This window comes from Alligator mississippiensis, chromosome 1 (assembly GCF_030867095.1).
Source record: "Alligator mississippiensis isolate rAllMis1 chromosome 1, rAllMis1, whole genome shotgun sequence".
Classification (NCBI taxonomy): domain Eukaryota; kingdom Metazoa; phylum Chordata; order Crocodylia; family Alligatoridae; genus Alligator; species Alligator mississippiensis.
In genome coordinates, this window is record NC_081824.1 from 44046269 (window position 1) to 44069372 (window position 23104).

Here is a 23104-nt window from a genome sequence, read left to right on the forward strand (position 1 = left end):
CAGTGAAATTGAAGTTATCTGGAACTGAGAAGTGGAGAAAAGATGGGAAAACTTGAAATAAAAAAAAAAAAGATGACACTCTATACCTCTCAGCCTTTCAGCCTGCCAATGTGTGACAGAAGCAAACTGAAAGTGTGACAAAGGACTGAAATACAGCTATATTTCTCATTCACCAGATTATCTCTATTGTAATATATATGATTATAAATGTATTTTACATATGGTTCTCAATGTATCATTTTATAACCAGTTGTTAAAAAAGATGTCCTGGCCTGTGCAATCACCTACCATTAAATCCATAGAAAATTAATTTGATTAATTTAATTTAAATACATTGTTTGCACTGGATTTGTGATCATTTACTACTTGAGTTCTGCTGGAGGTGTTCAAGTACCACAGTACTGATAGCTACTACTGAAAGCTGCATTTTGATCAGGTGGGATATAACCTCTATTATGAAGGGTAAAATGCTAGCCGGAAAGTGAAGAAGGCTGTTCTCTAAGAAACTGTCATAAAGAGAAGAAAGCAATCATTTTCTTTAGAATCCTGTTGAGGAAAATAAAATATGGAAACTGGGTATGACTTTGCAAACTGACAACTGATTTTTTTTTTTCATAATGGAAGTGGTAGAAAGAGATTGCTGGGAAAGTTTTTGTACAGATGGAATTGATGGTACTGAAAAAAAAAGTCCATGGCAAGGCTTCAAGGTATAACAACTGAGGGTGAACAGCTGTCCAGTTATGGATTGGTTTTGTTGGCTGAGGAGAGTTGGTGGTAGTTTCGCTGAAGGAGAAAGGAAAGAGCTGGAGGGGTTAAATCTAAATATATATAGATTCATAGATTCATTTATAGATTGTAAGGCTGGCAGAGACCTCAGAAGATCATTGGGCCCAGCCAAAGAAACATGTCTAGATGGAAATGAACAATAGTAGATGTATAATAATAATACTTTTCAGTTATGATTGTACATAGTTTTACAATGGCTAAGTTGATCTGGATATAGACACTACACAGGTATGTAAGAACTGTCATTCAAATAAATAAAATAGACATTTAGAGAGATACTAAGGGAAAATTGTCCAAGACAGGCCCTAAATGTAAAGCTCTATTCATCTTATATAACTTTATATAGGTTAAAGAAAGGTAAATTGGTTATTATAGATGTTCAGCAACTGCAACTCCAGATAACTCTTAAAATTAGGCCACTTTCTTTGAGGTCCAACTTAGAGGCATGCATTTATACACTCCGGCGTTTTACAGTTTTTTATCCAGTATCCTATCTATAAACACAGGGAGACAGAGATAGTCTATGGAAGAGTCTAAAACAGAACCCATATATACCTCATTCTATGTACTAGTTTCTTGTAGAAAATGCCAATTATGATATCAGTGAGTTGCAATATGGCTACCAAAGAAATCTGAAATTCTTGTCCAGAAGACATTTTAAAAGTCAAGGAAAAATGAAGTGTCTTTGTTCACACCAGTAACTGAGTTTGGTTTCTTTCTCCATACTATAAAATAAAATGAGGTAATACATTCTTCATCTAGCTCATCAAAATATGGTCTGAAAGAGGGAACCATCTATGAAAGTCAGAGTAGTGAAGAAAATAAATGCAGGTAAGATGAATTATGGTACTGGTAGGCAAGTGAGAAACACCATGAATAACTCTTCTTCAAAGCATCTTTCTCTAATGAGGGTACTCACACATGCCCTGCTAAAAATTAGTCTGTAGCAGCAGATAACTGATTGAAACCAGATGCCCTAAAAGCCATCTCACTTGATGAATGCATTTATATTTCAAGATTCAGTTACTACTACTTTGTTATAACTAGGAATGAAAGCACATACCTCTGGAAACCTAAGTCTATAAAGGGTACTAGGAGTGGTAGAAAGTGTGTTGGAGTATTTATGATCCAAAAACTAAAATTTACTGCTCATGTGGGTAGATGAATAAGAAAGAAGAAATGCAATATAATGAAGCTATACAGAAAGAGTGAAGCTGAAGTTGCAGGCTTGTCAGGGTAAGTGACAAGCTAAAACCACTCAAGAATGGCAGATTGAGAGAGAACTGGCAAGTCCAGGAGTTTCATAGGTTCATAGTACTAGTCAGAGGACTCTGTTAAAGAGAGGCTATTGTAAACTTCAATTGTACACTTACAAATAATACCTGATAGAATTTACTTAATAAATGCTAATCTTTCTGAACAAAGAACTTCATTGACCCATTATGTTTTTATGTACTTCTGTCACTTTTTTAGTCATTTTCAAGATCGACACTTAATATGCTAATAACTCAGGTACAATAAAGAGATTATAAGGACACACATCAAAGAGAAATTTTATCACCATGTACAACAACTTTAGTTTCTGTATTTCTATATGGAATGCAATGTGGTTTACTAATTACGTGAAGCCACTTGAGGCAAATCTACATCTCTCAGCGCTGTGGCATACTGCGCCTGCTCCTATGCTAACAGGAATAGCACGTTTCAGGAATGTGTTAGTCCTGAAATGGAGTAACGTAATCACCATAATGTGGCCCTGTCTGCAAGCCAATTAGCTTAATATTAAAAATAACTTAAAACAAACCCTGTGATTTTTTGCGGAAAATAAAGATCTGACAGTGCTAAGCCTTGTATTCAAATGCACTCTAATTTGGTACGTTCATAAATAAAATGGTCATTACCTCATATCCCCTGGAACTGTTTTGTATTCCAAAATGTGGCGTACCAGGGTCTGCACAAGTGTTATGAGCTGGATCTAAAAAATAAAATGGAAAACACAGAAGATAGTTACTGTTATAAGAGTGAGTTTCCTAAAAGTCTTTGCAAAGATTACCACTCTGCCAATTCCAATGAATACAAGAACCACTACTGATAACATCAGTGTATTTTTATATTAGGTATTACATCACTTTACATTTTCAGAGATATATTTCAATTCTTTTTATTTTTCTCTCAGTGTGTCACTATGATCTAAAAGTAATTCCTGTAGATTGTTATCAGAGTAGACATTTCCATATTGGGATTTTCTTCATTTTTCCAGAGCTAACCTCTTTAACTTTTGTTGAATACATAGTGTATTCCATCAAAGGAAAGCATTATGTATTATGCAGATGGAATATTCAGAGGCAACTTTCCATCTTGTTTTTACCTAAGAACTGTGGAGCTGTAAAGTCAAATATCTGAAAAATAACATTATTTTCCCTAGCAAGTCAACAATTAAAGTATTCAGCAGACCCCCTTTTTATCAACTCGAAAACTCATGTTTTAAAAAAAAAAGACCCAGGCCTCAGATGTGTCTGAGGTGGGTGTGGGTGCAGAACACTGCTCACCTGGGTCACCAGCATGATTTAAAGCAACTGTTCCAAGCCATACCACTATCATTCCCTGACTAACATGACATCTGGAAATGCTCTATCATGTCCACTAGGTGAACAGCATGGGAGGCAGGTCTACATAAGAGCTGCCAGCTATACTGGAGGGATCATCTTTTGTGTGGCTATTCTGATTTTGTGTGGCAATTTTGAAATAAAGTGCTTACATCTTCGCATAGGATCTAGGCCTATACTTCATCTAAGCCATTTTCCAATGCTCTGAACCTATTTTTGTAATTTTATAATCTAGTAATATGTTATTTAATATGTTACAATATATAATATTATATTGTTATATGTTATTTAATTCCTGCTCAATTTCCAATTTCAGTTCTAGTCAGACACTTTCATCATCTTATCAGTATGACACACAGTGCACTAATTTTCGAGGGAAGGTCTAACTGCTTTCAAAATGCAGAATGATGGGAACATAACACATGAGGTTAAAAAAAAAAGTACTTGAGCATTCAAGGGACTTTAACTTCATCATTAGTTAGCCTGGCACAGTTGATAATAGTAAAATGAAGTAGAAGTTTCCTCTCCTAACAATACCATTTTCAAATATTACAGATGCTCTAATGTGAAACAAGTTTTGTTGCCATAATACTAGAGCTGGGTGAGCATGGTGCATGAGGGAGGCTGTATGAGATATATATACTCTTTTGAGTGCAATATATTAAGAATAGTTATGTATTGCTTCCGAAAGAAAAACTACTAGAAACTGACACTCCTGACCGTCTTCAAAGTTAATCCTTCATTATCAGGCAGGTGTATATTTTTCATCAAAAAACTATTCTTCGTTCCTGAATACACACGCACCTGCTGTCCACATTCTCTGGATTTGAGCTATGGCCTGCTGTGCCAGCTTTTCAAGGAAGTCTATAGCTTTTTGGGCCAGTTCAGTTCTACACTAGAGTAGATTCATTCAGAAAATATCAAGGAGGATTTCTTTACCATTTCACAAAAATCACTGAGAAAATTTCTCTATTTCCAATTGGCAAAATTCTGATGTCAGCCAGAGTTAAAGTATTGAGAAATTATCTCATTTGATATGATTCTGTAGCCTTCTGAAAATCTGTGACTGCAATCAACAGGAGGCTGAGCACACCCAGATGTTTCAAATCTCAGCAGATCAGGCAGGTATTGACTATCATTAATATTTTAAATTATGTCATTTTGCAAGCAATTTTCACAAGCTTGAAAGTATCATTTTAACTTCAGACTTGATCTTGATCACTTCTAAATTCTTTTAACTCTCAAACCACAGGATCTGACTTGTAATAGTCTAAAATTTGCTGTATATCTAAATGATTCCAAAAATAGCTGGAACATATGTGTGCACGTAAACTTGACTTTCCTTATTTCCAACAAGGCAAACCATGAACTAAATTGACTAATGGCTTTAAACAGAATTGTATTTATCTTCAAAGTGATGTACTCTCAGTAAAACCTATTAATCCTGATCTGAACTTATACATAGAAGTTTTTGTATTTGGAAAGCCCATTGTTAGATTTATCAAAAAATAATGTATTCTAATATGAATGTAATGTATGTACAGCAGGAGGAACTAGGCGGAAGTCTGCAGAGTTGTGCTGACTTAATTTGGACTACAAATCCCAGAAGCCCCCAGTAAAGGGAAGACAGAGCAGCATTCAGGTGGTACCTGGTCATCCCTACACAGAGGAGTACACAGTGGAGCTTGGTCAGCCAGGGACTGTGGACTGAAGGATCTGGATTCAGACTTGGGGGTGGCTCCAAGCTGCTGTCTGAGCATTCTAGACTTATTTGCGGGACACCTCCAGAGGTTGCAGGAGGGGGGCAGAATTAAGGTGCTAAGTATATGTTACCACTGTGTTGATTTTTCTTCACCCATTGGTGTGTGACCCTAACCCCTGTGATTGTTTATATAAAAGTAGTAACTCCTCCTTGTTTTTTGTGTCAGCTTCTGGGGCTGCAGGGTTGGCACAGTATTATCTAGAATGGGTTGACAAGTTATGGTTGCCAGATGGATTACCACCAAGCAATTGGACCTGACCTGCAAAGCCCACACATTCGTGGCAGTTCGGTGGTTGGTGATGTTTGCAGCATTTCTGTGGTAGGTTCACAGTGTGGGGTGCAACAACACTGGGAGGAAAGCAGCAGCAGCATGCTTTTGGAGCTAGGTCTGTTAAAGAGGCCTGCCAATTGATTGCTGTTGGTGCTTGATCTAGACTATTTTGACTAGAAACCACATAACTAAAAATGGCGTGTAACAGTAATTGTTACCAATGCATGCTGGCTGAATTCCACTCCAAGTACCATCTGCTTCACAGACTCTTCTTGAAGATCCTATCAGGATAAAGGGGGGTTTGCACTGAAAAGTGACTTCAGATCTGTAGGTGTAACTTTTTCCATTAAGACGTCCTTCTGCTGGTGTACCAGGATCTCCACAATATACAGCTATTAAAAAAAAAGAAAAGGAAGAGGAGAGTTGTTCCAAAAATAAAGCACAGTGCAATTAATGTTTACATTTGGCATGTATTATTGGTGTTACAAGGGAATCGGATGCTATTACTTGCTGATTACTATTATGCACAGAGACCAAGTACAAACGTCAATACACTATATTCATAATGGTGCTCATAACTAAATTCCACCATTCTTAGGAATTATATTCACAATATACACACACAAAATAGGTGCCTTGAATTAAGTGATTAAAATGAATTTATGTAAGTATCTTTGAAAGTATTGTCTTGTTGCCAAAGCTTCCCTGTTTTAGTGTTTGACCCTTAAAATGTGACCCAATTCCATATTAGTAAAACCAGTAGTGATAGGGGGGAAATCTTGCCTCCATTTAAGTCAGTGGAAAAACTTTTTGTGTGTATTTGATATGGTGGTTCAGCGTAGCTCAAGCATTTAGGGCTGCAGCTATACAAAATGCTGATTCTGCAGTCGTTACTGGTGTTAGTGCACAGTAGCATCACTGAACAGCTTTTTTGTGACACTGATTGTGCAGTAGCTCATTACTAACTCTCAGTGACATTGTATCATGCTTTCAGCCACATGACACTACTATGCAGTAGTCATGGGCTATTTCACAGTCAGTGTCTTATGTAGATGTGGCCTAGGCATATTAAAGGAGCACTGAAAAGAGGCCAGGGATCAAAGACAACATTTCAACAGTAGAGGTGAGGGACAACACTTAGACAAGAGTTCATTAGGGAGAATAAATGACAGACAGATGTTGGAGAGGTTGTAAAGAAAACAGTGAAAAGAAAAGGAGGTAAAGGAATAAAAAAAATATACTAAAGTTATGAGTTAAAGGATTAGGGAGGGTGAACCTGTCAACAGAAAATAGAAAAATGAGAAATTCAGGAAGAAATATAAGTTCAATTTTCAGATATCTTGACTTGTATTGTCATTAAGACATACAAACAGAGAATCATAGAAAATTAGGGTTGCAAGGGACCTCAGGAGGTCATCTAGTCCAACACCCTGCTCAAAGCAGGACCATCCCCAACTATATCATCCCACCTAAGAATCCGTCTAGCTGGGCCTTAAAAACCTCCAAGGATGGAGATTTCACAATCTTTTTGGGTAATCCGTTCAAGTGTTTTACTACTCTCCTGGTGAGAATGTTTCCCTAATAACTAACCTCCTAATAACTAACCTAAACTTCCCTTGCTGCAACTTGAGACCATTGCTCCTTTTTCTGTCATCTGCTGCCACTGAGAACAGTCTAGCTCCATCCTCTTTTGAACCTCTCTTCAGGTAGTTGAAGGCTGCTATTACATCTTTTCTCACTCTTCTCTTCCCTAGACTAAATAAGCTCAGTTCCCTCAGCCACTCCTCAAAAGTCATATGCCCCAGCCCCCTAACCATTTTTGTTGCCTTCTTCTGGACTCTCTCCAGTTTGTTCACATCCTTTCTGTAGTGGGTGGCCCAAAACTGGACATGTTACTCCAGATGTGGCCTAATGAATGCCAAATAAATGGGAGTAATCACTTCCCTTGATCTCCTGTTAAGGTTGTTAGGCTTTTTCACAACCAAGGCGCACTGTTGGCTCATATTCCCCTTACTGTCCACTGTAACCCCCAGGTCCTTTTCTGCAGAGCTGCTGCTTAGCTTATTGATCCCCAGCTTGTACCAGGCATGCAGTACAGCTATCAGAAAGACAGCTGGGAATGCAAGTCTGAGCAGAGAATAAAAAGTTGAGGTGAGGATGCATTTCTCTGCCCACTAAAAAGTGGTGCAAAGCCATGGGATCAGATAAGGTTGCAGGGGATCTTAAGTAACCAGAATTGAATAATCAGAATCTCTGTCTTCCATCTGTACCTGCTATAGCAAGCAGCTTAGTGCCATTATTTCATTCTAGGTATGGATTTGTTACTGAGTCTCAGAAGACATTGGCACCACTGAAATTACATTCTTTTTATCTATCCTCTTTTTCTTTGTTTCGATGAGGGAGTCTCTTGATTTTATTTTTTCTGCCTCTTCTTTGTTCTTCTAATAGCTCATGTCCTATATTTGTCCCTCTTAACTCTACTTTTTGTGAGAAATGAAGAGACTGTAGCTTGAGGTAGCTGGTAATATACCCTAAACATCATATAGTAGCAATTTACCACAACAAAACTTACGAAGACATTGAGGTACGTCTCCCCTCCATACACCTCGTCCTTCACATGATAGAATAGCTGTATTGGACAGCTGATAGCCTTCTGCACAACTGTAACTTATACTGGCACCCCATCGATAATCTGATCCTTCCACTTTTCCATGTAGCACTTGAGGAGGTGAGCCACATGTGACAGCTGTCATCACATAGAAAAGAATCTTAAATACATTTTAAGATTAATAGTAAATGTTCCATTGTGTCTGATTGTAATTTTTAATGCAAAGGGGAAAAAGGTACCATTTATATCCAAGGTTCAAATAAGTTGTGACAGAGCAATAAATTAAAAATGGAATATTCAGATACTATTTGTTTTAATTTATACCAGTTATTAGTTCTCTGTTTTAGGCAATACGTAAAGAGCAAATCCTAAAACTTTTAAACCTGCTTTTATTCACTTAGGCTCCCATTTTTAAAGTCCTCTATGGCCTGAATCACACAACAGCTATTGACATTAGTAGAAATTATGTACCTACATTTTTTTTTTAAGTCTTTTATAGTACGTAACTATGTAGGGCCCTTAACTATGTAGGGCCAATAGTTTATTTCCAGAGAGTACTGAAAATTATGGAAATTCAAACAAATGTTGTCTGTTTTTTTAAAGGATTTGATTGCTAAATATTGCTTCTTTCAACACACAAAGCAAATGTAAAATAATCCAACCATTGCCTTCAACAGCATAATACATAAACAAGTCAGTCAACTGCATAATCCAAAGTTTAATTAATAAGTTAGACCCTAAATCAAGCCTCTGAATTTATAATTTGTAGATTTGGTAAATCCATTTAATCCTGGATTATTTAAACTACAGGGAATGCTTCTGGCTGTCCAGTTTTCCATTATCTGAGGCTGTCTCCTGGGCTACAGTACTACCCAGAATTTCATACTGTCACTAGATTCTGCCTCATTCTCCAGAACCCCCTGATCCCACAGCTCATAATGGGGCTTAGAAGGAAGTGTTATAGATGTTTTCCATAGTACCTTTGCCATGGGAATCCTGTTTCCACCAAAAACTTGGTGTTATGTCCCGCGGGCTTTTTTAACTAATGCAGTGCACTGAAAAGGTGGGCATGAATCTTGCCTTTGTATTTTTAAGCTACTGCTCTACTAATACTTTTTTACATATAGATCTAGTTCTAATAAATTGCAGTATGCTGGTATTCAGTCTGCCCCTTCCCTGCATCTTACTAAAAGGCACAAAATATATGGTCTAAAGCTTTTATCAACGTGTCTTAGAATATTAATGGTTTTCATTTTAATTATGTGAATTCTTCTCTAACATAAATAGTAAAAATATACTACTGGATTCCATACAAACTCAGAATAGTAGTTTTACATTACTTAAGTGAAAAAGCAAACCTTTGCAGATTGGTTTACTCTGGTTCCAAGTGCTATCTTTTGTACAGCGTATAGTGGATGAACTGGCAGGCTCCATCAAATAGCCAGGGTTACACTGATAGATGACAGTCTTATTAAAGGTAAAATCATTTCCAAATTGAATACCATTTGCTAATGCACCTGGATCTCCACAGCTGATCACTGGTGAAGAAAAAAGAAAAAATATATTCTTTTTCAAAAACCGTAAAAACAACATTAGGCATACATAGGCACCCAAATGATCCTTTTGCTAGACTACAAGAGGAGAAGAGGAACTGATCAAGAAGTTTTATATTAAACAGTATAAGATGAAAATGCTTATATTAACAACTTATTTTCTATTCAAAAGGACTCAACTCTGCTGGATCAAATTCTGCAATAATTTACAACATTGTACATGTATTAAAATGTAACATTATTGGATTTAATAGAGTTATTGCATTTATAGCAATGTAACTGAGACAGGAAGCTTCTTTTTGTTTCCTTATCATAAATTAGATGTTTTTCCAGAGTCTGAGATGTTGATGACACGATATTGAGCAAGATTAATTGGAATCTGACAGGGCTACAACATGAACACTTCTGCATCTATGGTTTAGGAAAGGGGTTTTCAATGTTTTTAAACTAGTGTATCCCTTCTGGTGGCAGCGGCCAGATGCAGGGGAGTGGGGGGGATTGGTGTTCACAGGTGGCAGCTGTCCCCACACCCACCCACGGCTGCTGCCATGTGCCACTTTTCCACAGCTGGTTGTACATGCGGCTCCACAGGTTGCTGATGGGCCTCGCATGCGGCCAACTGTACACTGCCCATCAGCAGCCCACAGAACTGCACATGTCACTCACCATGGAAACGTGGTTTGTGGTGGCGGTAGTGCCATGGGGTGGGGCGGTAGTGGCTGCATGCGAGCCTCTCCTCCATGTCCATCTGGGCAGGTGGAACCTGTCCCTCCCGGCCCTGCTTCTGGGAGGCAGTGGTGGCTGCTGTGTGTGAGTCCCCTGCCCAACATCCATCCGCACAGGGGTGCATCTTTGCCCTTGGCTATTGGCCAAGGACAGCAGCCCAGCAGCCAATCAGAAGAGCAAGCTGGGGTGTGGGGCAGGGAGGCATCACAGTATGCCATGTGGGGCTGGCAGCACTGCCCCACCCCTAGGTAAGAGCCATGTGTTCCCCCTGTGACCTTTACAATTACCCCTAGGGGTACACATACTCCCAGTTGACAACCTCTGGTTTAGGATATGGCTGTGTAAATGGTGATTTGTGAGTCACGTTAGGCTCATAAAGGGTTAAGTGATGGCCCCCAGTGTTCTGCCCAGCTACCACTCCCCTTCCATTGCTCTCTCTGCAACAATAGCCAGAGTCTCTGGGCTTCCTCTCCCTCCTCTGGCTTTTGCTACCTTTCCTGCCCCTGTAGGCATGGAAATACTGCACAGTGTTCCCATGACAGCTGAAGGTGCTTATGGTGAGAAGGATGTGTGTACATGGTGCAGAGGTGGCCTGGATGGGTGCACAGGGTAGCAATGGAGAGGTGCCCACATGGTGCAAGTGGGGTGGCTCCTGAATGGTGCGGAGGTGGGGAGTGGGGCGTGGCATTGGCATGGAATGCAGCCTGGGAGCCTGAGGTTGACCCTGGTGCAACACATGGTGATGGCTAGAAAATAATACTTAGAGATTTGATTTTAGTAACTGCCTTGTAGGTACATTAGATATTGCATTAGAACAAGGTCTAGGGGAATGGCAAGGGTTAACTGGTTTCTAAAAGGCTGTTTGTGACAAAGTTTCCTTCAAGGCAGACATCGTGTCTGAGGCCAATGGATACACAGGCTGGGAAATTAAAGACATGTACCACATTGTTCCACAACATGAGATAGGCTTGCTATGTTGGCTAGGTCACAGTGACCAGCTGCAAAGCCCTTGGGATTTCTGTTTTTGGTGGATAGACCAAATTAGGAGCCAGGGCATTCCCAAATTAAGACATTGGTAAAAGACCAAATGAAAATGTGTGCATGTGATGGGTTTCAGAAACAATGGAAAATTCTGACAGAACAGAATATGGACAGTGTGACGAGCATAGGGAGACCAGTCAATGGTACCTGGGAATGAAGCATCATCAGAGGAGGAGAAGAATATAGAAGGAGGGACTCTGAGTGGGGAACCCAAGGCCATCATGAACAGAGGGCATAACACCAGCCTATCTTAATCACTCCACTGAGGGGGTGGGCATCAGCCCTTGACCTCCAGGCTGCTGATATCTGACATTCAAGAAAGAACCACAGGTTGAAGTTTGTGTACTGGCAAAAATCAGGGGGGTTATTTTGTTTGCCTTGCCTGCATTGTTCTTATCTGCTATCACTGTGTATCAATAACCTACAATCCAGTTCTCTTAATTAATCAACATTCTTTTGAATTCTAACCATATCCTTGATGCATTCTACCACTAATAAAATGCCATACTCAAAACAGACCCCTGTGGTTAAGAACTGAAACAGATTACCCACAGAGGTTGTGGAATCTCCATCCTTGGAAGTTTTTAGGAGTAGTTAGACAGCCACTTTTCTGGAATGATTTAGAAATGGTTCTATCTCAAGTAGGGTGTTGGTCTAGGTGACCCCTGAGATCTCTTCTAGCTCTATTTTGCTGTTTCTATGTCTCTGATGGCAGTTCTAAGTAGCCTACATTTCTCCAGTGTATTAATGAGACTTTCTTATGAGATTGTCAAAACCGAGGTATTTTCTGGGAACATGGATGGCTATGTAAAAGTGGGCATGCAGGAGACTAATACTTGTATCTTGTGGACATAAGGAAACCAGTGATAGCATCCTTAACTTGAAGGTAGGGACAAAGGAGTATAACAATTTCAAGTCCAGAACTAGGAATAAAAGTTCTCATTCTGTTCTATAATTATTCTATGACTTTGAGATTAAAAAGTGACTGAACCTCATGTGTTAACCGTTTCACATGAAAAGAATCCTTAAAAGGCATGTGAAAGTTGTTTGAAGATGATCTGCTTGTATGTAATACTACATTTTTATAATCACTAGAACTCCATTGTCTATGGCAGTGATTCTTAAACTTTCTACCCCTCAAGAGTCTTAAGGCACATCTCAATAGTCTCAAGGCATCCCTTGGAAAATGCCAATTCTTAGTTTTCACTCTTTTTTTGACTACAGAAAAATAATAGAGCAATTCTTCTGTTCCAAAAGAACTGAGAAAGACCACCACAAGCCAGAGACTTCGGTTTATCTTGTGAATCATGTTTGCATGCCTAACAGTTCTAATATTGTGTGACACCCTGCCACACCCTTTAAAGGATTTCTAGACACCCACAGTGACTCAGCACCCTTGTTGAGAATCACTGGTCTATAATGATACGTTTCTTGGATTCTCAGAATATAAAAAAAAACAGTTATTTCAGGGTGCATCTATGCATGCAATTAGAGCAAAGAAATAAACTCCAGCACAGTTTACCGCAGAGTTTCTTGATCCCAGGTAGAGCATTTACACATGCACCTGGGACTGCAGCATGCTGAGCTGGAATGGAGCAGCCATGAGCTACCAGGAGCTTTGGGGGGGTGGGCAGCCCCAGACTCCAGGTCATGGCATCAGGTGGTGCTGGGGCTGGCTGGGACCCCAAAGGTCCTACAATGGTGCTACAATGAGGGGCTAGCCATCAGGCAGCCCCAACCAGTCCTGGTCACCTTCTACATGTGCATTGTGGCAGTGTAATTTACTGCACCATAGGATAGGACTTGTCCTGGACAGTACAGCCTAAGGTAGAGTTAACTAATTTACTGCATCCTAAAATCAGCACACATGTAGATGGTGACAGGTTACTGAAGAGCTAATAAGTCAACTCCACAGTCAGGCGCATGTGTAGATACACCCTTTGGCCACATCTGTACTAGCATAGACATTTGTTTCCCCATGGACAAGAAGCAGTGACATACCTTGTGACACTGCTTCTTGTCCTTAAGGAACACCTGTGCCACATGACCTCTGGTGCTCAACAGATTACTCAGGGTGGAGTAGTCGAGGCCAGGGCCAACAACTGTGCTGGCCCCAGCAGCTTTACCTGGGGACCTGGGGCCTTGGGGAGCTGCAGCCAGATTGCAACTAGGAGGCTGGCTGCCAGCTGAAGCATGGCTCCAGCAGGCCAGGCTCCAGTTTTGGGCAATGAATGCTGCTACCACGTGTGCCACTACATGGCACGTGCTGCTACACATGTTTTTTTTCTGTGTGGGTTTTTTTTACCTGGGAATTTCCCAGGGTCAAAAACTCCACTTTGCACTGCAAGGTAGGAGTACGGAGAACACCTGAATATGCAGCGGGTGGTACCACAGACAGGTCTGCAGTGCCACATACCACACAGCCATACTCATCTGGACATGACCTTTGAGGCTGAATAGGAGAATGAATATTCTTACAGACCTAGGCAAGACCATATGTCTGATCTGCCTGGTAACAAGGAAACATGCGGGACTGTAATGGTTTTCATTGGTTGTCAGTGGTAGCCTCCCCATAAAGAAGAAAAACAGTGGTTTAAAGAGAACTGACACTGTAGGTCACTTGGAATTTTTTGGATTTGGATGGGTGGTATTCAAAGAATATTAAAGAAGGCTATCAAAACTGGTTGGACCGTGAGGAAGGAGAAAGGTGTCTTTGAGATTCTCAAAGGTGAAGAGACATATAACGTTCAACCTGAGACAGAATAATGAGAGGTGCCAACAAGACTTACAGAGATCTTCAGACCTTTAGGAGATTTCTGACTTTTCTTACTAGGACCTGGTGACTATGCCCCTCAGAAGAACCAAGTTTCTTCTGTTTCTAAAGGCAGCTGTTTTGCCTATCTTCAAGGTTGTCTTCTTAAGGCATGAATACATAAAAAGGTTATCATAATAAAAGGGGTGCAGAGTTTTGCAGTATATTCACTGTAACAACCCACATGAGTGACTGGTGCCTCCTGAATCTGGGTGGGGGGGGCACCAACAGAAGCCGCTGATGGTGGCGGCCCTGTCAGGGGGAGGCACCAGCCCTACCGGCAGCATCAGTGTTGGCCGTCCAGAGGAGCACTGGCCCCACTAGGGGGGATCACGTGCACCCCTGTGCACCCCCTACCAGTCGCCTATGACAACCCATATGCATGGTCTTACCCCATGAATACTAATCTGCTCATTGATGATGCAACAGTACTTCAAATTTCATTTACACAGTTTTGTTCAATTGCACAGCTTTCATTTATACAGTAGTGTGACTAAGGCAGGATAACTGGGGGAGGGGGTGCAACTTGTAGGGATGGGTAGAGGGCAAAAAAATAGCTGCTGCTACCACAGACACAAAATTGTGCCAGCAACATGGCAGCAACCAGAAGTTGCTACTGCTTCCATTCATTATAGCTGCCCAGGGTGTCTGGCTGACTTGTTATACCTCTGCATTTCAACAGAGCATGCACATGGGCAGTTACTGTGGAACAGGTGTAGATCCACAGTAAAGTCATGTACTCCTTATCCTGTTGTAATTTGTTCATGTGTCCATGCCACTGGAGACCCAAGCCCTAAGGGAAAAGCTCATGAGAGCACTTTGGAAAGAGGCAAGTTCTGTCAGTCTCGGTTTTGAAGACACCTCTAGCAAAAACTGTTTTAGATAAAACTGTCTTCCCCACCACATTTTTATAAGATGAAAATGGTGTATTTTTCAGGAATGTAGCTTTTGATGAAACACAAAAGGCATGCCATACACCCATCCATAACGGACATCATCACATTATAGCCTCCACTACAAAGACAGAACTCAGCATTGTAGAATTCTCAGAGAACACTAGAAATAGTAATTCGAGAGTGCTGTTGTTGTTTTAAAAAGGAAAATACTATTAACTAGAAGCTGTCTATACAAATACTTATCTAAAAACTATTTACTTGCAAAAAAATACTCATGAAATGAGTGACAAGTACAGCTAATGCTAGATTTCTGGTTTATTTACATAAGCATTAAAAAGGAAATGAAATATGATTGGGGTCACCCTTTACTTTACAACATGAATATTAGGACTATATAAAGCAGCTAGTATTTGCTTCAGATTTGGATTCAGCCAATTTGGGGGACAGTGATTTGATTCGGTGATTCGAATCACTGTCCCAAATTGATTCAGCTGTATCTCCAAATAGACTAGGCCCCATCTGCTGCCCATTCTCCCAGTCCTGTCAATAGCTGCCCGCCCAGCCTCAGTGAACCCGCACTTTAAAAAAAAAAAAAAAAAAAAAAAAAAGGTCTGTACTCACTGGATCCTGCCAGGCAGGGGGGATGGGGGTGTGATCCCTGCTACCCACCACTTCCCTGCTCTGGGGAGGGGGTGCCCCTGCCATGAGCCTCCAGAGGCCCCAACAGCTGCTGTAGCAGCCAGTGAGTGCAGGGTTTTCTTTTATTTTAAAGTGCCAGGCAGCCAGCCATTGAAAGAGCTGGGAGAGCAGGTGAGGCTTGGGGGTTGCTCAGGGGAGCTCGGGGAGGAGGCAGAGGATGGGGCCTGGTGGGGGTCCCCCCATGGTCCCCTCCCTCCTTGTCCAGCCCCCCCCGTGCCCCCTAATTACTGGCATGGAGCCCAGGTCCAGCTCCCTGAGGTGGCACGCGGGGACTGCCCGAATCTCTGAATCTTTTCCAAATCTTTTCTGAATTGATTCAGAGGCTTCAAATTGATTCAGACCTTTTAAATGGTCTCCTGATTTGATTCAGGCCAAATCTCCTCCGAATTGAATTAGCAAACACAGCTTTGCACAGCCCTGTGGCATGTATTTAGGCAGGCATGAGGACAATGAGGGCACAGCCATAGCCCTAATGCATATTACTGACAAAGAGAATCCAGACTGGAGTATGAGGGGCACATGTGCACATACAATGCATATAGAAGTATTGCACCCAAAGAAGTATTTCTTAGCCATGGTCCTTCTCCTCTTTCTGGTATTGATGAAAACCTTGACATTGTCTTCATGAGGAGTTACAACAGGGCCTTAGAATTGTACTTGTTCTACAAGCATCAGAGAGCATCTGCCTCCTATCAAGCCAAACATAAAAAAATAGGAATTGGATTTTCAAAGTTTCTAAGTGAAATAGGAGAAAAAGTCACACACAGATCCTTTTAAAGAGTCAACTGTAGGGTAAAATACTGATACATTCCTGTATTATTGCACTGAAATAATCAGGGCTATAAGAGCTGGAGGTAAAGGTAGAATTTCTCTTTGCTAACAGCTCCTAGGACTTCCTGTTTCTGTTTATCATACTGCACTCACAGATTACCACTGAAAACCCCCAAATTTTATGGGACCAGTGTTGAAGAATGTTGGATACCACAGAAGCTCCCACAATTTCCACTGAAGATGTAAAAACTGTGTGAGTGGGTGAGGATCTGTCACTGACTTCAGTGGGAGTGGAAAAAAAAACCAACACCTTACAGACCAGTGCCAAATCAGTCGGAGTTATCAACAATTATACCTATTGATTTAATGGTTGGCATGATTTTCTGTACATTGTTTTTCTATTGACCACATAAAACATTTATTTAAAATGTGTTTGCATATACATGCTGTACAGTTCCTCCCCTTTGGAGAACAGATTCAATGCCCATAAATCTGCTATTTAGGCTTGCACAGTAGTGTTTTTTGAAGTAAATTTCCAGCAAGGCTTTGTAAATTATTAGGAATAAATTCCCATAAATAATGGCCCCATCCATTATTAAGCTGAGAGATAGCCCCAAAAATATTTTAGTTACTATGACTCTACATGTCTGTGCTATTTGTGGTTTAAGCTTGCATTGTGGATTAATCAAATGGAGACTGCATTTTGCATATTTTCTGAATTTTTCCTAGGAATCAGATAATTGGTTAAAAAAAAAGTTAACAAAGGCATTTTTATCTGTGTAACATGCATATTTCATTGACTTGGTCTGTTATTTTCCTCTCGATAGTTCTCTTTGTAAACATTTCCCTCTTATTATACCTTCAAGTACTGTAAATCACAAATATGAACTACCATCAGTACAAACTGTGGAAAGAAAGCCAAACTAAAAAGACTAATTTTACAGAGCAATTTTTCCTCAGATGAATGTTTCTGAATTCATACAAAGTATTGATTACATAATAAAAGAATGTAATGAAAGAAGAAATGGCAATATTCCACTATACAGCCATAAAGTGACCAATATGAAATCAATTATGCTAGAGAAACAATTTATAAATTGATATTTAATGGATATTTAAATGTATGGGAATTAAAATTAAAGTAATTTCTTATATTCAAGATATATACAATATTTTCTAGCATTAGATAAGAATGATCTGTGTACTATTCTATAGAACTGATTTTTCCATGGACTCTTAGTTAAGTGTACTGTATAATAATCTAACAGGTATTCAAGCCAGTGTACTTTACAATAATCTACAGTGCTTAGTTCAAGGGAGGGATGAAGATTTTTTTAAAACAAATAATCATTCAGTGTTACAACGGTGATACCATCTCTCAGTCCTTTAAATCTATTGAGACATTGTCTAACCTTTGCAGTCTGGAGCTGTGCCAGTCCAAGTCCCGTTGGCTGTACAATGTCGAGTAGTCAGCCCTGAAGTTTTGTAACCCTCCCAGCAGGCATAGATGACTGAACTAGAGAACAGTATCCCATCACTGTATATTATCATGCCATTCGCTGGGGTGCCAGGATTTCCACAAGAAACAGCTGTCAAGAAAAGGAAAAAAAAGAAAACTGAAACTCAATGTACCTGTGATAAATGACTAGTAGAAAAAGTGAAAGTCAATGGTTTTGTAATGACTTACAATTGCACTAAAATGCTATAGTAAGCACTAAAACCGAATGGTTAAAAAGATGTCCTTTTCTTTTTATTTGATTTTTCTTTTTACCATCATTTTATTTGATTACTTACAGATGGTAAATATAAGGGGCTATTAGCCTGTCTTACAGCATATGTTTGGAAAGCTACAATACAGGAAATGAAAGAAAATAAAGGAAAATTCAAACTATTAGAACACAAACTTGAATCTTTTATTTATGCCAATAAGTACGCAAGTATAGAAGGCATGTCTGTTTACAATGCCTTTAAAAGGGTTAGCTTCCCCGCAATACATTTGTTGCAGGGATGAAAGAGCTTCACCTCTTCCAGAAGTTTGCGGTGTTTTTTGAAGAAGAGGAGCCTAACAATTTTATCCTAGGATACATTTTTAGTTTCAAGAAATCTGTGCTTCTAGTTTTCCCTGTTGTCTGTTATCTTCTGTCATCCTCAGTCCCAAGTATATAATGCAAGAATATACGAAAACTATTCAACTGACTATTTTCTTCCTTCATTGGCAATGAAGCTAATGGGAAGTGGTTATTGCTCCTAAAAGACTGCAGTTCCACAATTGTAAATCTAAGTATGTAATCTCTATTAATTTGAGATTATAACCCAAACTCAAATTTCAGATTATTTCCTGCTAGCTTCCAGCCCCTTGCCATGCCCCTCCCCCATAAGTAATTGGTCTGCATGTTTTTACCTTCCTCTCAAGAGTTAGAATTAGTATCAGTGAAATACAGGCCACTAGATGGGGCAGCCCTGTGTTCTGAGCTAGTACAGGGAATCTTCCTGTCTTGCTCGAGAATTTAGGGTAAAACTGATTATCAGAATTGAGGTCTAAGAGGAATTTTTCCCCAGAAGACATCAGCTAAATGTGAAGTGGAGATTTTCAACCATTCTCTAAAGCATTGAGAACTGACTGCCATTGTCTATGCATATCTTCCCTGACCAAGTCCTTATCTCTGCAAGGGCCTCCAGCACCACAGTCTTGTGTTACCTGCCAGAGGCAGACAACAGTTTCATCTCCCGAAGACTGAAATATTTTAGTCTTACCCATTTATTCAGCTCAATATATGAGTGACAGAATGAAATTTAATGGCCTGTGACATAGAGGAATTCAAATGTTCATAAGCACATTTTCTTAATGTTTGACTACCTCTGATCAGCATCAATTTGGAAAGGAATACATTCTGTTCTACAGAATATAAGCATTGTGATATACAATAAAAGCCCTGTTTTCTGGCATGAGTGAGGGATGGGGGTTGCTAGTAGCTTAAAAATGCCGGTTACCTGAGGCACAGGGGTTTCCGGCTAGACGCGGAGTTGGGGAGAGGGAGGGTGGCAGCAGCTGCACGCAGAGTGGTGACAGCGCAGGGTGGTGCATGGTGGCCACCGCCTCCACATGCAAGCTTTCCTGTCTAGTGTGTCTGGCCAGCCGGCCAGAAATTCTGGTTAATAGAATTGCCGGTTAGTAAAATGCCAGATAACAGGGCTTTTACTGTACTTACTGCCTGGATTGGGTAAATGACAAAATTTGATTCAATATTATTGTGTTCTAGGAGTAGTAATAAATTAAGGATGAAAAAGCATTTGCAGTATAATCACCTGCTTTCACTTCTAATTGTTACAACAGATTTCATTCCAAAAGGATCATATTTTAGAAATAAATTGCAAAATTCCATCTGGATACATTTTAATTTAACAAAACATGAAAAAAATCTCATCTTTTCTACTAGCTGATTTTTTTTCCTCCTGCCAGTCTTTAGAATCAGAGTTTATTTTTACAACTTCAATCTTCCCATAAATCTAGACCTTATTGAAGACAACTGGCTTTTGACATGTAGAAGGAAACCTGATTTAGAAAAGAAAAAGGAGGGTATATTTGATAACTGTCTCCTGGTCACCCAAAGTAAATTATTTTTTTCTATTTGCTTTGAAACAATATAACGAAGTTACAAAGATCAAGATGGTATATGGGGATATTTGAATATTGGGTCAGGATTTTGACTTATTTTATTATACATGATACCTCTCATCAAATTCAACTCAGACAGCTCATATCTCTGCAGCTACCATTTTTCTAATAGCAGCAAGTTAGAATTCTAAAAATATAAAACATGAAATCTCCCAATATGTTTATTCTGATAATGTTAGGGCAAAGGTGCAATATAAACTAATGCTAACTACAAGATTTTTTAGCTTTTAGTGAATTATTGAATGACAGTCAAATGAGTTTATTACATCAAATACTGCCATGTGAAAAAAGTAAGATGACGTGTATTTTTATTTTTTTCCCCAATGTAGCTCCTTTCTTGTCCTGTGTCCTTGTGACAAGGTATTTTGCAGAATTTGCAGATTCACTGGAACATGACAGGACCATGTCATGACCACTTCTGCTGTGGCCTCAATTTTCTCACCTCTGGTCTGTCAATCATGCACCTTAGTGCTGGCACCACCCCAGGCCCTGATGTTGTGAGTTAATATGACATCTTCCTGACTGTAGGTATTGCAATAAACATACTTTTGGTGAAGAAAAAAAAAAGAAATAGGAAACCCTACCAAAATATGTTTCTCCTTTCCACTGACAGTGTTCTGAATAATTTTCATTTGCAGAATGAAGACAGCTAGTGAATCCTTAAAATGTTGCAAAATTTTTATTTTTTTTTTTTTCCAAATTTAATGTAGCTGGTCAAAAAAGGATTCCTGTACCAGCCTGGTATGTATTCCCCAAATGATGGTACTGCCATTTCTTCTATTCAAAGTCATCTCAAGCTTATAGATATAGGTTTAAAAAGCTATAATTTCCATGGGTAGGTAATGCCAGAGGAGCTAAATCAGTGGAGACCAGAAGGAATTAAATAATAACTGCACCCATTCTTGGCCAACACTGCAAACCAGCTACAATTTGGTTGTCATGCAACATGGAAATCCATGTTAGTGGTTCAATACAGGTGTATTTAAGTCAAGTTTACCTTAAGTAGTTAAATGAATTAAACTCCTGTGCCACTGATTCCAAACAGAGCCTAAAAGGTCCTTCTTCATGCCTTTCTTCCTTGTTTTAGAGACTATAGGACAATCTACCCACTGAGAAAAGAAATCTCCTTAAACTCCCCTCCTGAGGAGAGGAGAGTAAACCTAAAAGAGTTGTTTTTGACCTCATGGCCCAAATATCTCTAAGACTTCCTTGGTCTTTTTTTTTTTAAATGATCAAATTCTGAATAAGTAAAAAAATCAAAGAATGTGTATTTCATTCAAAATATTTTAATACCTATGAGCATGATCTTTCATTTATTATCCAATTAATAGGTAATGGATAACCTCAGCCCCTTTATCTTTAAAGAAACAAAAATGGAATATAGAAAAAAGGGGGAATGGAAGAGAAATCCATTTTGGATGGAACAGGAAAGAAAAAAAGAAAACATGTAGTATGAGGCCATTTTTCCTAGAAAAAGTAGAGTACATGGTAACCACTGTAACCACCACCCAAAGGACTGCATTATAACTAGATTACATGTGATTTCTTATAAACATAGTTCATTACTTTCTACGCATTTAACCATTGCTTTTGATGAACTAGTCTATTTTTAGAAGAAAGCTGTACCTATGATCCTATTCTATTCAATATGCATGCTATAGTTTTTAAAATGCAAAATGTCCATCATTACAAACTAACTATTTGACAATCTTTCAAAATGTGAGTGCTTAACTACACAGCCATACACACAGTGGCTTCCAAAGCAGCAAACATAATATGAGAGATTTGGAGAATTTCTATTAGAATGATTCTATTGCTAGCTAAATTAATTCATGCAGTGAATACAATGCAGAGGAAACATTCCAAAGGCTATTCAACACTTCTTACACTTGAAATTACCCAGTCCTTTAGAAAACTGGAAGAATTCCAGTCTAAATGCTAATAAAACAAATTACAGATGATGTTCAGAAACTGGCCAAAGTCCAAGACTAAGCTTCATTAAGAAGCTTACATGGACCCACTAAAAGTCTAAAAGCATTTATACCATTTATACAAGGACAGCATAACTGCTGATGCCTACATACCGACAAAACAATAATTAATTGATCATTGTATAATCCTAACATTAAACATATAATACTGATTTTCCTTGCTATTTTCACTGCATTTAATAGATCTTTTTTTCCTAAAAATAATGATCCAGTCTGTCTAATTGCGCTAATAATTACAGATTACAGGATTTTGTTAAAATAGAACATAATTGGCCAATTAAAAAGACAATGCTTGCAATAATTTACACAATTCTCTGTTTTAATTAAGTCTCTTATTCATTTTTATGTACAAAATAGCTTCAGTTTTTTAAGCATACAAGTCAATTGATTTAAATTTGAGATTTCTCATGTGGGATGAGGTAATAGTAGAGGGCATTGAGTAATGTACTTGGGTGCTAATGTGTAGCACCATCCATTTCAGAAAACAAAAGAGCAAAAACAAATTTTAGATGTCCACTACCATTATTCATGTCAGTAAAATAATGATGCAGTAAATACCTTTAAAATATATGTAAATGACATTCCTGTCATAACCTTTGCACTAGTGAAACGTTAATCGTGCTTTCCTTTTACTGACCACTGCATATGGAAAATAGCTTTTAATAGATTTGACCTTACTAGTAAGGTTATTAGGAATTTGACACATGCTAATGGTATTAGGATATCACCGACATATAATAGCTATGCATAGAAAGATTCTGATGAAACTTTTCAGCTGGAATACTGATGTGGAAAGTAAAAAAAAAACAAAACAAAACTGCATGGTGACATCCAGTCCAGGTAAAGTTATGATAACATTGATATGGGATTTAATTATTAAGAATCGAGGAATTAAGACTGATAGAA

The 23104-nt window shown here is 39.0% G+C and overlaps 1 protein-coding gene across 1 annotated transcript in view; it reads right to left on the reverse strand.

The window, feature by feature from the left end:
• The window catches only part of CSMD1 (CUB and Sushi multiple domains 1), a 2292800-nt gene that overhangs the window by 37485 nt on the left and 2232211 nt on the right, over positions 1 to 23104 (reverse strand). Inside the window, exons 58-62 of the mRNA XM_019488443.2 lie at positions 17944 to 18120; positions 9392 to 9571; positions 7998 to 8171; positions 5644 to 5817; positions 2688 to 2761 (exon numbers count right to left, since the gene is read on the reverse strand). Coding sequence (XP_019343988.2) covers positions 2688 to 2761; positions 5644 to 5817; positions 7998 to 8171; positions 9392 to 9571; positions 17944 to 18120 — 779 coding nt within the window. The remainder of the gene's footprint in view (positions 1 to 2687; positions 2762 to 5643; positions 5818 to 7997; positions 8172 to 9391; positions 9572 to 17943; positions 18121 to 23104) is intronic.